This window comes from Amia ocellicauda, chromosome 6, assembly GCF_036373705.1.
Source record: "Amia ocellicauda isolate fAmiCal2 chromosome 6, fAmiCal2.hap1, whole genome shotgun sequence".
NCBI classification, from domain to species: domain Eukaryota; kingdom Metazoa; phylum Chordata; class Actinopteri; order Amiiformes; family Amiidae; genus Amia; species Amia ocellicauda.
The window spans coordinates 15,154,784-15,170,026 of NC_089855.1; the positions used below are offsets into that span (position 1 = coordinate 15,154,784).

Sequence of the window (15,243 nt, forward strand, 5' to 3'; positions counted from 1 at the left end):
TAGCAAGAAAACACTGTGTATTATATCTAAAAATGTATTCATACAGTCATTTTTGAATAATTACATCCACTTAAAACAATACGTTAAAAAAAAAAAGAAAAGAAAATGAACATAAATTATATCTGTTTGTATCTGGAAAGTCTTTCAGCTTTATTTGCAAGCGAGGCCACAGCGTTGTCACATTCTGCAACTGGTGGGCAGTTTGGCATCTATGAATCATCCTCTGGGGAACTGTGTGCAATGTCTGTGCCAGGGTGCGCCTGGCTGCAGGGCTTCATTAGGTGCAGCTTCTCTGCTGGCTGTACAGCTGCAATACCAGGTCTCTGATCTTGTCCCGCTTCCTCTTCACCTCCTGCCGAGGAAACCACCGTTCCAGCCGGAGAGGCAAATCGAAATGGACTACAGGATCCTGGGAACATAGTTAACAACAACTGTTGTACAAGACAGGGGCGTTTCCCATTTACAGGCACAGTTTTTGTAACATACATGCTGCATTGTTTTTTTGGTTCCATTGGAGTGTACATTTTGACTACCATTTTTTTTTTTTTTTTTTTTTTAATTCTATTATTACACAATGTGTTGTGTCCTGAAACCAAAATGTAAATAAAAACTTGTTATTACTGATCCACATTGGTTTGGCAGTGGAGAAAAAAGCAGTTGCCTCATATCCTAGTACGATCTCATATTAATTTTGTACATCTAACCTGTTTCGGCAAAATTGGGGTAGAATATACAGGTTGAGTATTTATGTAAACTTATCTGCAGTTAAATCTGAAAATGTACTCAAGTTTTACCTTTTAAGTTGCTGCAAAGAACCAAATAACCACTGAAAATCAAAGGATAGTGAATAGTTACTTGAGTAATTTTCACATTTGAGAAAGAAGTCCATATCCACCTCTTGAATACTATCCCAGAATTCAGACAACTTCTAACAGAAAGCTCAGATGATTCTCACCATTGTAACAAGTTAGAGAAGAGTACAGTGCAGTCTGACATTACCTGAAGGAAGCTCTCCACATACTGGAGAAGGTAGATGCCACAGTCACTGCTGTTGTCCTGTAAGGGGACCCTACAGTGGGAACCACTCATCTGTTCTGACGTGAACTTCCTGGGTGTTCCCCTCCTCACCTCCCACTCCACCTGCAGATAGCTGACACACAGAAGATGCGCTCAGATCCACACATTGCTGAGGGTCTATTGCCATGCTTGTCTATCTTTGTCCAGGCTGACCCAAAGAAAGCACACAGATTACAAATACACAGCTCAATTAAGAACAGACTTCTCGAAAAGGAGCAAACTCTTTAACTACACATATTTGTGACGTAAATGCTCAGAGGCACCCATGGAATAAACAACCATGGTTAAGGCCCTTGCAAAATTATCACCATTGCAGAATTAACTGACTGGCTGAATGGGTGAAACATGTGAAAAGAATTTTCATAGCTATAAAAGCGATCATATTTAATTGTGCCACGGTGAATAATTACATTGTAAATAACCACCCATTACTTGAGGGGTGTTTTTTTCTAAGCGTATTCTTCTCTTCTGTGTTGATCCCCTCAAAAGACTGTGTTCTTCAATAATTAATATAAGACTGACTTACAACAATACCATCAACATGTTACTTCATTGGTCACCAACACTCAAGCAACTCTGGCAGTTTGATAGATAAAAAATAAAACACCTGTCTATAAACACACCACTAGTCCCACACAAATGCCTCACATAATAAACAATTCTCAGTGTGGAATTCAAATAAATTAATCACAGCACTCCATTAAATCACTTCAGCTGTCCACATAATTAATTGTCATCTTTCTGCTTCATTTGCAGGTCTTTGAGACAAGTTATCACATTTGTTTCACAACATCCATCCTCAGGCTGCTGCCAGTGTCTTCCCAGCACTCATGTCATGTTCGGGAGCTGCTCTCAATGGGTTGCCATCGACTTTCATGCTTATCCATCATTTGGCTTTTACAAATTCCAAGTAATGAGGTTGTATTTACACATGTGTATATTTCCTCTCAGGTGAAACGGATTTCCAGGCCTTTGGGAGACTTGGAAAACATTGCATCTATATTTAGATCAAGACTTAGAAACTAAAAAAGAAGTGCACATTCCTTAATGCATAAGAACCGTGATGAGGGTTTAGAGAAGCTAGACACTTAAAGGGCTTTAACTGGGCTGGTGCCTTAATTTAATGATGGCTTTCAAAAACTAATTTAGTGTTTGGAGCAATGATCACAGACCATAAAAAGAGCAAGTGAAATGCATCGAGTATCTGCAAATTCCCTGCAGTTTATTTAGTTTAACTGGCATGTTTAGCAAGCAGCAGGGAAATTGTGAAGTCATCAAGAGCATCTTGAAAGCTCCCAGAAACAAAGCTCAATCACAATCAATCTACTGCAAATCTAGAACAATGTAGTGCACAGCCACAGGACAATATACTCACTCTCGTAAGAGTTTGACTGTGCGTTCGTGAGAAGACAGCTTCAGAGAATCCATGATGAGAATGCAAGGTCTAGATGAAAAATGCATGAGAAAAAACATGTTTAAATGTAACAGGAGAAAACTATGGGCTACTGATATTAAAACACTGTGAAGCATGAATCTTTGAGGTCAAGGAAGGTTTTTCATTTTCATTATTGGTTGGGGGGGTGTAATTTACCAACCAATTATAAATGGCATTGTTTTGTCAAATAATCATCTCACCTCTGTGTATAAAATCCAGTTATATGGAAAAGTCAAGAAATATCAAGAAACAAAACTGCACTAACCTGGCCGTGATGCAATACAGAAAAAATACCAGAACTAATGGACTGAGCATTGGACAAAATCAGACAGGATGTAAACATCACAACCACTATTAACATTTGAACTTTTAAAAACTGCTGACCTCTTACAAACTCTCTCTCTTTGGCAGGTCATCTGTGTGCAGTCCTACGAAAACAAACCAGGAACGGAAAGAGAGGCATTTAAGTGGAGAAAAACAAGTAGAAACTTATCGAACCATGAGATAGGAATTAGCAGAAAACCACACGTTTTATTAACTAAACCCGGACGGGCGAAAAAACTAATTAATCCACATTAAATATCACTCGTCGTTCACATTCTATGAAATCAACATCTGCTAATTTAAAAGGGAATTCTGTATGAACTACAGTAAACTCATCAAATCACTACAATTTAAACTGATGTCAATTAGAAAGTATAAGGAAATGACTATTCCCTTCACTGTTACAGAAAGAGGAAATGAGCTTTACCAGTAGGCTGCATGAACTTCTCAAACGTAGAGCTGACAAACTGCATATGGAGCTTTCTGTTCTACCTACAGAAACAATTACAGAGACCACCATTACTACATCACCACCACCAAGTTTATTTTAGTAACATCATGTTTAATATCTGATTTACCATTTAAAATGACATAACAGATGACAGTAAGAAATGTAGCACTGTCCAAATGATTATTGCACATACTGTGCGAGACAATTTAGAACACACGCCTTGTTTTCATCTTTACAATTCACAGTTTAAAAGAGCTCAATTAAAGTTTCATAAATCTGTGTATATATTGTTCTGGCACGGTCCAGTGTTTATGCCAATATCTGGTGCAAAAAGACGTATTTTACAAGCTTTGGTCTTAGAAGAGAATGTGGCACACCAGAGGAACAATAAACAAGAAAAAGTGAAGTCAGTCCAGCTGCTGGAATTCCAATATAGTCTTATTAAAAAGTCTAATGCAGCGATTTCACAACACAGTCCTCTACTCTTAATTAACAAGCCCATGTGTACATTTAGGAATTTAGTGCTAGAAGCAAACAACTAAACCAACCTATATCTTGAATTCATCTCTTCTAGGAATCATAACAATATTAAAACTGGGGAGAAAAGTAAAAACACGTATGTAACAGATGCATTTTCTGGTCATTAAAATCTCTTTAGCTCTACAAGCATCTGGTACTGCAGAATAATGAGTGTGAAATCTGCGAGACTTGTGAACAACAATACATCATCACACTTCCTCTCTGAAACATTGACTTAAGAGGCCAAGACATTTTATTGGACTGTTAAAAAATTACACAATAACAAAACAACCTACAAGTTTCCAAAGTTGTACCTGTGATGTCTGGGCTGTTGCCGCAGCGGTTGGCAGTGGCAGTCTTCATGAAGCCGTTCAGCCCCCCCTTGTCTCCAGTAGTGTGGCCCCCCGGCTTGCCCTGGCAGGTCTTGTGCGGCCCACTCTTGGGGACAGCCTGTGTGGTCCACTCCTCAGACTGAGGCTCCTCCAGCCAGGGGAAGCAGATGACAGCCAGGTACCAGTGAGACCTGGGAGACCCAATACAACCACAGGACTCAACAAGAGGCTCAAAGAAGCTCATACTGTTCATTAGTAAGCTTTCGGACGGGCCGCTTATGCAGTATGATCTGTATATGCTTGCAGGTATGTGAGGATTGTATTTATTTTACATGTATACGCTCCATCTTGTTTCAATGAAACACAGAATGCATACTCAGGACTACAAAACGAATTAATTTGATTGGTACAGCTTTCTTTAGCTACCCGTGGCTTACAGTGGATTTGAAAATCCGTAAATGCAAAACACCTTTTGGTTTTAATTATGATAATTGTCCAGAATCTTTAAATAAAGTCTCTGCCTCACTATATTAACACAGAGAGCATGATAGAAAGAAATATGACTCTCTGCTTCCTATCAATCATACACTGAAGTCATCGTAAATCTAAATCAGTAATTCCAACCATATGACGAACGTAAACATATCCATGACTCCCAGCCAGTGTGCTGTGCAGGCATGCAAATGACCATATTTAAACAATATACCAAACCACGGCATGAGAATTACAGCTACATTTTAAGTAGATAAGCTTACTGTACTGTAAAACTCCAATATAGGTGGTTCAGAAGAAAGGATGTTCTTTCTGCATTTAGTTCTAATTTTAAACTTAAACAATAAAATACACTAAAATAAGTAATGCAATGTGGAACTAGCCATTGGGTGGTCGGCAATGCCTAAAGATATTGTAAGAAGCAATTTTAATAATGATGAATATAAAATCAGGCAGTGCAGTTATTTGTTTTCATCTATGCTTTCTTTGAGGGACAATTTATTTATTTATTTTTTCCCCAAGTTTATGTGCAACTCCAGCTTGACCTCACCCCCACATGTCACAGACAAATCAATGGGACAAACCAAAGACAGATGGGTACCCAGTGTTATCTAGCCAAAGCCAAGGAAAACATGGTCAAGAATTCTCCCTTGCAAACGCAATAGTGTTTAAGCCTTTAAAACCAGAATTATACACAACAGAATTACATTTTTTTTGCATTTGTGATGTTATCCTATATGTCCGTATGAGGATTAAATACTTACTCCTGATTGACAGGCACAAATAGGTAATCCTTGGTAAAGATGTCTATGTGCCGAGTCCAGGTCTTCACTCTGTGGTGTCTCCTATGCTGGGCCCTGGATGACAAAATACAAATAAAAACAATGGACACAAAAGATTCAGATCAACATTTTGGTTGTAGGAAGCAGATTTGTCCGTAAGCATTAAATATAACAAAAAACTCTGTGTAGACACTGTAGTAATTAGTTATTAAATGATTTAGATGTAAGCATCTCTATATGCATGAAGAGCTAGAGCTCACTAACTGTTGTAAATCGATTATCCACCTGCAGTCTTTTGAAGGTTAGCTAGAAAGGGCTGTACTTCCATATACAAAGACATGAAGGAACCTATTCTCTGTGATTTTTCCATTTGGTTTGTGTAAATCACTAGACTACTGAAGAAATGTGATAAAACCTTAATAAAAATAAAGGATATTTTAATTTTGAAGAATTGGTGGTATCTTTTTTAAATTAAACTTTGACCTAACCAATCTGTGTCTAAAAAAAGTGTTTCAACTATTACATGTGTGTGCATGTTCTGTCATTACTGGGTTAGTTTGGTAAACTGTTGTGTCAGCTCCTTACGAAATGTTGGCGGCCTCCTCATTGGGATTATCTTTCCGGGTCAGCTGTTTGTAGAAGAAGCTGCTAAAGACGTGCGTACGCTCAGCCACCTTCTTGGGGGCCGTCTCAAGCAGTAAATACCTGATACAGAGCAAGGGGAGCAAAGACGGGTATTATCAGAACAGGTGGTTGAAATGTGTTGCTCAACACAATAGTGATCATAACACACACAGTTAAAGAGTCTTAAAAGTGTAGTATTTACTTGAGGTAAAAGTCAATAATGACGTCATTTAGAAACTCCCCGTTCTCTAGACACTCCAGATCCTCAGAGGTGACGGAAATTCCTCCTTTTGTAGGTGGTGGAGGGAACAGAATTAACCTGATAAAGAGACCGACATGATTTAGTTTCAAATCTATTTCCATTGATATGAGCCTAGTTTATTTCTTAAAATAAAAAAGATATACATTTACAAAGTCATACTAATCACTCTGAAAATACAAACTATATTTAGGTCAATTAGGCTATATCTCAACATTTTGGAATTCGTTTTACACAAGCACAAGTTAACACTAACTCATAAAGGCCTTATTATGCAGTAAACCTGAAATTCTCACTAATGCAGTAGCGGAGTATCAGTGTTTTGACCTTGCAAACACATTCAACACCAGTGATATAACTCTCCTGACTGGCAACGGCAGCCTAGGTCTTACTTTGTTGGTGGACCTCTGTACTGGTGAGGGATCAAGGGCTTGTTTGGCTTCAAGGCTATGGAGATGGAGAAGGAGTTGTTCACTCTGCGATGACACAGGGTGTAGCGGGGTATGGGTAGACTAGAGTTCTCCTGTTGGCATACAACACAAGCAACACTGCTAAGTCTTTGATGTATTTCATCCCAGCCTGGTGTACCCTGAGAGACCATCGAGATTTCCTCATCATATAAGCACTATCAAAAACAAAAAAACTATTTGTGAAAGAAGGTACAAAATCATGGATCAGTGGTGTGCTGGGAAAATTAAATGTTGTCTAAAAACAATAACCCTCTCTTTCCAAGAAACTGAAATTTTCATTCCTTAAAATACATCTCATGGGCTAAATGCATACTTATTAAGTTCCCTAATCTTTAAATTGCTGTGTTAATGTTAGAGTAGAACAACTTGCAAATGCTCCATTCTCATTTTATTCATTAAGTGAAAGGCTATATCAACCAATTACAATAGAAAATGATTATATGATTAAGCATGTATTAACCAAAAGAATAGGAACATTTCTTCTTGATTTACTAGTAAACATGCAAGATTAAAGAAAGCCTCGGGATAAAGAATGTTAGTTTATCATTTACGTCCCTTAAATTAAAGTATTTTTGGTAATTGCTGTCTAATGCCTGGTGAAAGCCTCTGCTGAAGTAAAAAAAAAAAAAAAAAATTAAACAAATTCAAAAATCAATCCATAGACCAAGACAAAAGCCAGCTCATAATGAGAAGTGGCCTATTTTCCTCTGAGCCAGCTGGCCTTCCAAAAGTTGGTGTTTACCCGTGATTTCATCAAATAGGGACTGTTATTTTCTCCCTTGATGATGTAGTGGATTTAACCGTTAGATGAGGACAAACCTTTGTTTTCCAGATGGCCGGGAAAGGAACCAACATGAATTCCAGCAGTAATCAAAAGGAAGCTGAAACTATGCCTAAACTCTTCCCTCCATTATGTACTATGAGTTACTTATTAAAATGTTAAGAAGTTGTGTTTTTCATCACCATTACCATATTAATCGATTATATTTAAATCAAAGTCATTAGCAGTAATGGGGGGTAGGTATATTTACAAAAGCAAAATAATAATAATAATAATAATTGTACATGCCCTTTGAATTTCAACATTGAGGAGAAAATGTTTTTATTTTTAATTATTTTGCCTGAGTATTTAAATCCCTCCCTGTAAATCGGCCAGAATTAGAAGAGGGGGGGAAAAAAGCCCTCGGATAAGTGGGCCACGTAATGCACAAAGAGTCAAAACTGAAGACAGATACAAGCACTTCTTAAACATGTTCATCCAATATCTGATTAATAGAAAATGATCAATAAAAAAAGGAAAAAATAAAAAAATATTGCCCAGGCAGTATCTCACCTGTGGAGAAGGGAGAGAGGGCTGGTCCTGCTCTTCCTGGGGGGACTGGCTGTCATCTGGCTCCGGGCTCTGGCCCTGATCCAGCCCAAGCAGAGAGAGGAGGCAGGGATACCATGTGTGCTTTCTGAGCAAGGAGAAACCCTCGGCCCGGGACAGAGGCTCCTGCAGCCCGGCCTCTCCATTCCTCTGTGCCATCTCACCCATCAGTCTGGCCAGGAGCTCGCACAGCTGTCCGTCGGCCGCCTCGCACAGCTCCAGCAGCACAAACTCACTGGCCTTGGCTGAGCAACACACACACACGTGACACCAGGTACAATTTCTGTTAGTTAGTGTGTAAATGGTGGATCTCAGGTCATTGTTGTTTTGAGGGAAGTTTGAAGGAGGGTCTTCCACTATTATGCTTAAAACTAAATATATTATACACCATTTCAGACAGTAGTAATTCTACAATATATTTCGAAAAATGTCATTCATAATGTATTTATGGGAATTTTGTATAAACCTGTGGATCCCATCCCCCCCTGCCAGTAAAGCCCTTACTTGACTCTTCTACTGGATAAACTGGAGATAACTCCTTCTGGATAAGCTGTGCTTGAGCTGGAGAGACCCACAACAAGAGGAGCGTGTTGGCTTCACTGTGGTCTGTCAACGCTGTGCACTCCCATACGCCGTATCTCTTCAGCTCAGACTGCACCACGGTCAGAGACAGGCTCTCGCCTAGAGGGTCTGAGAGAAAGGCAAGACTGAGGAATGTGCAATGAAGTGGTTATGAATAGCAGTTGTTCACACCAAGCAAAGATACTATCTGACTGGGAGACAAAAATAAATAAAGGATGCCTGTCTTCATTTTGCAGCTTGTCCTCAGCAGTAGTGTAAACATTATAAAGAGTTTTAAGATACTTGTATTAAATTGCATATCTTACTTTCTGTATTTTAAAGTAAACCAATTAAGATTTCCAAAATAAACTAATTTTCTGTCACTTTTCTTTGGCATAGTAAATTTGAAATTCTTAGTGATTTAAACCAACATATCAAAGTGTGTGCGTGTTGTGTGTGTGTGCGTGCGTGTGTGTGTATATAGCCCTCAAGTTACTCTTGCCTTATACAGTAACAATACAAGGAAATTCCATTACTTCACTGAAAGGACAAGCTTAGAGACCCCAGCACCTGACAGAGAATCGTTTCCCGTCACCGCTCTATACTAATGCCTTCACAGACACTCACTGACAGCACACAGCTGTCTTATGCATCAAAGCTCTTCTAAGATGTCTGAGTAGCAGGCTGGTTAGAAGCTCCAAGATAAAAGACAGCAGTATAACAGATCTAAAATATACTAGGGAGGACACTGGTGCAGAAACACATGCAGTGAATATTAATGAAACTGAAATGATGATTAAAGAAGCTTAGAACTTTGTACTTCCTTGCAATTAAAAGGCAATTATTTTCATCCAAGTTAAGTATGAATGTAAGCCTTGCATATCCACAAAATGCACAAGGGAAGAAAGTGACTGCAGGCAAAACTTCACAAGACAAGTTCTTCTTGAATATTAAAAATAAGCATGTTGAAAGCAAAACACTTCAAATGTGCAAAAGGAACTTGCAAAAGGAACTTTAAAATACCTTAAAAAGTGCATGGAACAATATGCAAAGTTGTGCATATTAAATAATAAAAAATAAACTTGCTGTCATAGTGCACCATAAGTTAATGCTTTACAAAATGTCTTCAATTAACCTCTTAGAAAAGTACCAACTGCTGATGAATTAGTCTAACTCCTTTTATTTAAAATGTAAGGAGTACATTTAATTGACCAGTTAAGGACCAGTTCAACAAAAAAAAAAAAAAAGTGATGAAATTAAATCACACTTTTAGTCTTAGGCCTTAGAATACTTTTCAAATTATTTCAAAATGAACAGCAATTACCTTTCAATGGTATTGTAATGCCATCTTCTTTAAACTATGAAACAAAACACAAAAAATAACAAAATTAGCCAAGACTGATAAGCTTAGTGTGTGTAAATAATTATTAGCTAAGATTCTTGATTACAGGGATTTAAAACTTACCAACATGTGAGAAAATGTACACAAACATTTTCACAGCAATTATTTTGAATTAAAACTGTTTCGCATTTGTGATTTTCTTGTTGTTTTATGAATAAATAAAAAAAGCAAACACATTACACTATACATAATTCTCCCAAGAGAAACACCAGGGATGGGAAACATGATGTTATGACTATTATTATTATTATTATTATTATTATTATTATTATTAAGCAATGCTCACAAGTTTTAGAAATAAAGGAATGTTTGTAATTAACTGTAAAATATATTTTGGCACGTCACAAAGTGGTAATAGATTGTTACTTTGCTTTTTCATTAACTATAACTTATTCCATCACATGTGCAATACTACAGAATCAGTGTATATATCTTTAATGGTCTGCATCAAATCATGCCTAATAAAACAACACTAGAAAAACAGATGTCACTAATTAAAATATACAGCAAAAAAAAAAAAATCTAAGCTTTTGTAAGGCCAACCAAAATAAAATAAAATAAAATAGAAATCTGGAAGGAGATATGGAAATAGAACTGCACAACAGGAACAATCTTTTTAAATTACAACTGCAACTATCGCAGTATTTTATTCTCCCCCAGTACAAACAGGAGTCTAATTGAGTTCCCTCAAGAGTCTAAGCAGTGCATGCACGTGTAGTGCAGTTGAAGTGATGCGGAATTTAAAGCCAAACCGTTTATCAAAGGAAAATAGACTGTGCATCAATACACATCTTCTGTGGACTCATTTCCGAACTCCTTGTTGGGATGCCCAATGCACAGTGTTACACAGACCCAGTAACACTAACAATGGGACCCGCAGCACAACCCTGTGTCAATGCTCAAGGTTGCAGAAAGGCCGAGGTGGGCAGGAGTTATCAATATTACGAGCCTCTATTGGCGCCTATACACTTCAGCTGTACTCTTACTTGAACACAGCCGTATGGCTCTCCTTTCACTTTCCCAAAGTGCAATGCTGTAAACTTCAGATCCAAAGCCGAATCCTTCACCGTCGTTTCCTCAGTGCTGTCAGAGCTTGCGGGCTTTGCATCCTTGTCACTGTCCTCTTCCATTTCCTGCAGTGGAAAAATATTTAATGTTTTAAAATTTAAAATGACTTACAATTGCATAAAAACATTGAGAGAAAAAAAAAAAAACACGTTTGTAAAGGGTATCTTCTGAAATACAATCATAACTGGGCTCTCTCCTTTTTGTCATCTGCTTTTCTTCAGAAACAGAATTAAGCTGCATCTTCACTTTTCAAAGGAACATTTCTAAATGCTGCCATAAACCTAGTAATAGTTGCAGTTTCTGTTTAACAACAGAAAAATAATAAAATGTCTTTCCAGATGTTAAAGTCGCTTCTTTCCGAGTCTCAATTTGCCTACACTGTAAAAAATAAAGGTTATTCTAGGTTCTATGTAGCACTTTTTCTTTTTTAACAAATTTGGAATCAAAGGGTTCCATGAATAAAGATAATATCCTTCAAGATGCCATTCATTAATTAGCAGAGATTTTAAAATGCAAGTTGCATTAACGTGACAATATTTCATGTGTATAGCTTGCTTAATTATGTTTGTCTTCAAACATACTATTCTAGTTTGTTGCTTGATGATTAAAAATTATCTGCCCCTCCTTAAATTAATCTAGTATATTGTAGCGCTAGAGGGTGGCTGCTCTAGCATTAGCATAAGGAGACAGAGACCTGCTGGGAGCTGCCTCAACAGGGTAATGGACCCGGGTGAATAGCACTGAGGGGGGTTGATCGAACGCTATTATGTGTGTGAGTTGTCCTTTGAGTCCCATACACCTCTGGTGTGCACCTGTATCACCCTGGCTGAGTCAGAAGGAGCCTGGCACAGCCCCCCTGCCTTCCCCTCTGTCAGTGTACAGTTATACATGTTCTTGTAAGAGCATTTGAGCAGACTACAATAAATTAGTGGTTTGGTTCCTAAGTCAGTGTTCCTTTGTTTTGAACCTGTTCTACACAGTAAGTGCTACAATATGTATTTTAGATTTCACTCATCATCACTTTGACTACATTTTGAAAATGAAAATCAAGTATTTATGAAAACAGTACACTGTTTGTCATCATCTAATTGGGTACAATACAAATTTCCATTCACTGTTGCATGTAATTAATTCCACACCTCTGTTTCTCAATTTCCAATTTAGTCACTCATTTCATACAGTAGTTGCTATAAGTTAAAGCTTATACTGTTGTATATACAACAACAATAATAATTTCTAAAACAAAAAGTTATAAAAAGTGGGGTACAATTAAACTAATATAATTTATAATTCTGCTTTTATGGGCGAAAAGGGTGTTTCACAGATAGCACCATAAATGGTTCTATTTTGAATCATGTGGTTCTATGCTGTGGACCCTCTAGGGTTCCTACCATAGAGCTTCAGGAAATGGTTCAATATGGAACCTTTTTAAAGGCCATATATGAAGCGAGCCACGGAACCCGTTTTGCTTCTATATTGCACCATTTATGGTAAGAGTACTTTTTGGGGGGACAAAGCAAGCATTCTGTTTTGTTGCAGAATGTAACTTAGCAACAGCTGTATTCAAATACACAAAAAAGGAGCAAAGAGCTTTTTATATTAAAAACAATCCAAAACTGTTGTTTACCTTCTGGTGTATACAGGAAGCATGATACATCATAGAAAACACCATGCATGCTAAAAACAGGGTACAGGGGTGTTATTGTGCATGTCTGCCTCTCAGAGCTGTACTGTTTCATGTACCTGGTGTTGCGTCTCCCCGCACTGCTTGTGGATATCCGCTGGCTCTGGCTCTGGCTCTGGCTCTGGCTCTCTCGGAGGTCTGATGATGCGTATCAACAGCCGCTTAACATCTGGGGTCAGAGAGGTGGACTGAGAGGGGGAATGGCTCCCCTCCTCTTCATCACTGGAGAGAACAACTGAAAGCAGACAAAAGAACTCTTTCAGTACAGAAACTGTAAGGACCCGTGATAATCACATCCACACGTTTAACAGTGGGAAACCTGCCCATCTGAGTGTATTTGTTTCATTCAAACCCTGGTGAGGAAAATTGAAACCAGGTACGTTTAGGTTTAAAAGGAATGTAGTTTGCAATTTAGAGAAGAAAAAAAAAAAACTGAAGCTTTAAAAATATATTTTGGTGACGTAAGGAACTGACAGACACAGACACTAGCTCCCAAAAAACTTTCTTTGCTTCCCAGAATCAGTGTTGTAACATGGCTGGTCAGCTCAGTACAGACTCACAATGAACAGGAGAGTGAATGCGTTGGCACATGCTAAAAGCCACGACCTCAGCATCTCCCCCTGTGCCAGGGCCCGGGTTTGGTAGTTTAATGGGCTTTGTGAAAGCGTCATGGACAGAAATAATCCAGACAAGGACACTCAGGGCCACAGATTATTAATAAAGGCTAAAAAGGTACAAGGTTTGATTTATAGTGAAGCTCTTGGTGTAAATAAAGTCTTCAATACAAAGAACAAATTAAAAGGCAATGTTTAACATTTTCAAGCTAATAACCAATTACGGGGAGAGAATTAATCCTGGAAGAGCATGGAAGTGCACACTGCAAGATTTTTTCCAAAACGGTTCAGTTCAGTTCAGAGCTCCTCACAAATTAGATCACATTTCTGGAACCGATGAAAATAACGACCGTTTAATAATTCCAGGCCAATGCAGCAGGTTTAGGGTAGACTGGCATTACCTCTGCATGCAATTAGTACACTTAGTTATCGTTACTGGTATATTTTTTATTTTATAACCAAAATAAAGAAAGTATAATAAATAAATACGAAGAGCTATGTCTGATGAACAAAGAGGGATGTAAAGGGAAATAACAGCTCTCTAAGGCAGGGAGGCGCTGTGCCGTGTCACACTTTGTGACTCAATGAAATCAATATGAAAAGGAAATGGAAGTCCGTGTCATTGGTGTAAGATGTGGACACCTCTCCAAGCCCCCGCGAGTGGAGTCAGTGGACTAGCAATTTCTTATTTGCAGGAAACCGCCAAGCAAAAAATGATAGAGTCAATGTGAGAAAAAAGAAAAGCATTACAAGTAACGTAGCAGAAAAGCTACCAGAGGAAAGATGCTGTTGTGTTTCAATTTAAATTACCTCAGTTTTGTCCAAATGAAGAAGAAAGCAACATTAGAAAAAGGTTACTAATACAACAATAACCATTTTCCAGTTAAGGAGAACACTAATGCCACCAATTGATATTGATAACTAATCTCTGCTTTCTGTAATTACACTAGCCTGGGTCAATATCAGACTGTAACACCCACCGCATCCAACAGTTAATGCTTGCATAACTAAGCAACCACAAATGTAGGCAATTTAAACCTTGGCCTTTCAAATAGGAGCACAGGGCCAAACAACATAAGTAACCAACTTCTGGTTTACAAAATAAGGCAATAAAACAACATGACCAAATTAGATACTGGGAAATATGCCGGGAATCCCCAATCTGTGTGTGTAAGTAGATTTCTGGTCAGTGCCCCTTATTTTTAGCCTTTGGACAGAGGACTCAGCAGGCTATTGAGCCTAGGTGTCGTTCTAGGAGTGTCTGATCTAATTGGCTTTGAAGCTTGAAGTAATCTGTGCTTGGGTGCCATTTCCTCATTCTACAAATGGTGCCAATTGGTACGCCTACTGTCTGCTCGGAATAGTTGAGCACCCTCAAGAATACTAAATGAGGCAAAATCACAGAGAGACACTCAGTCCTGCAGATGCTGAGCACCGATGCCCCTGTCGAGAAGCCAAGCCCTTTCACTACACTGTCCATGTGCTCAGCAACTGATCCTGCTGCTGCTAATCCAAGCACCAACAGATCCTGGTTTTAAATATTTTAAATGTTTATATTGTGAATAAATAAAAACATTCAGTCAAGGTCACTTCAGGGAGTATAGTGCAGCAGAGCTCTGGTTTAAAAACAAAACCAAAAAAAGTTTAAAATGTCAAGTTAATAAAGAAGAACAGACTGTGATTTCCCTCAGATTCATGAACAATAAATGTATTACACTGATCAAATTAAATTTGCTGTTTACATTCATGTTTATGAACGGTATCAACATTTTAAAAACAA

At 38.1% G+C, this 15,243-nt stretch overlaps 1 protein-coding gene across 3 annotated transcripts in view; it reads right to left on the bottom strand.

Moving 5' to 3' along the window:
* Positions 1-15,243, bottom strand: part of LOC136751023 (sentrin-specific protease 7) — a 27,061-nt gene continuing 11,818 nt past the window's right edge. For 2 of the 3 annotated variants that reach the window (XM_066706258.1, XM_066706259.1), the window contains 15 exons: positions 12,909-13,084; positions 11,084-11,230; positions 10,020-10,053; positions 8,639-8,824; positions 8,099-8,379; positions 6,688-6,818; positions 6,239-6,355; positions 5,998-6,117; positions 5,395-5,487; positions 4,121-4,329; positions 3,264-3,328; positions 2,897-2,940; positions 2,453-2,521; positions 1,000-1,150; positions 1-409 (listed from right to left, as the gene is read on the bottom strand). In XM_066706258.1, coding sequence (XP_066562355.1) covers positions 278-409; positions 1,000-1,150; positions 2,453-2,521; positions 2,897-2,940; positions 3,264-3,328; positions 4,121-4,329; positions 5,395-5,487; positions 5,998-6,117; positions 6,239-6,355; positions 6,688-6,818; positions 8,099-8,379; positions 8,639-8,824; positions 10,020-10,053; positions 11,084-11,230; positions 12,909-13,084 — 1,955 coding nt within the window. In that variant the 3' untranslated portion in view covers positions 1-277. Of the gene's footprint in view, positions 410-794; positions 827-999; positions 1,151-2,452; positions 2,522-2,896; positions 2,941-3,263; positions 3,329-4,120; positions 4,330-5,394; positions 5,488-5,997; positions 6,118-6,238; positions 6,356-6,687; positions 6,819-8,098; positions 8,380-8,638; positions 8,825-10,019; positions 10,054-11,083; positions 11,231-12,908; positions 13,085-15,243 lie in introns of all 3 variants that reach the window. The other variant, XM_066706260.1, reaches the window with a different exon arrangement.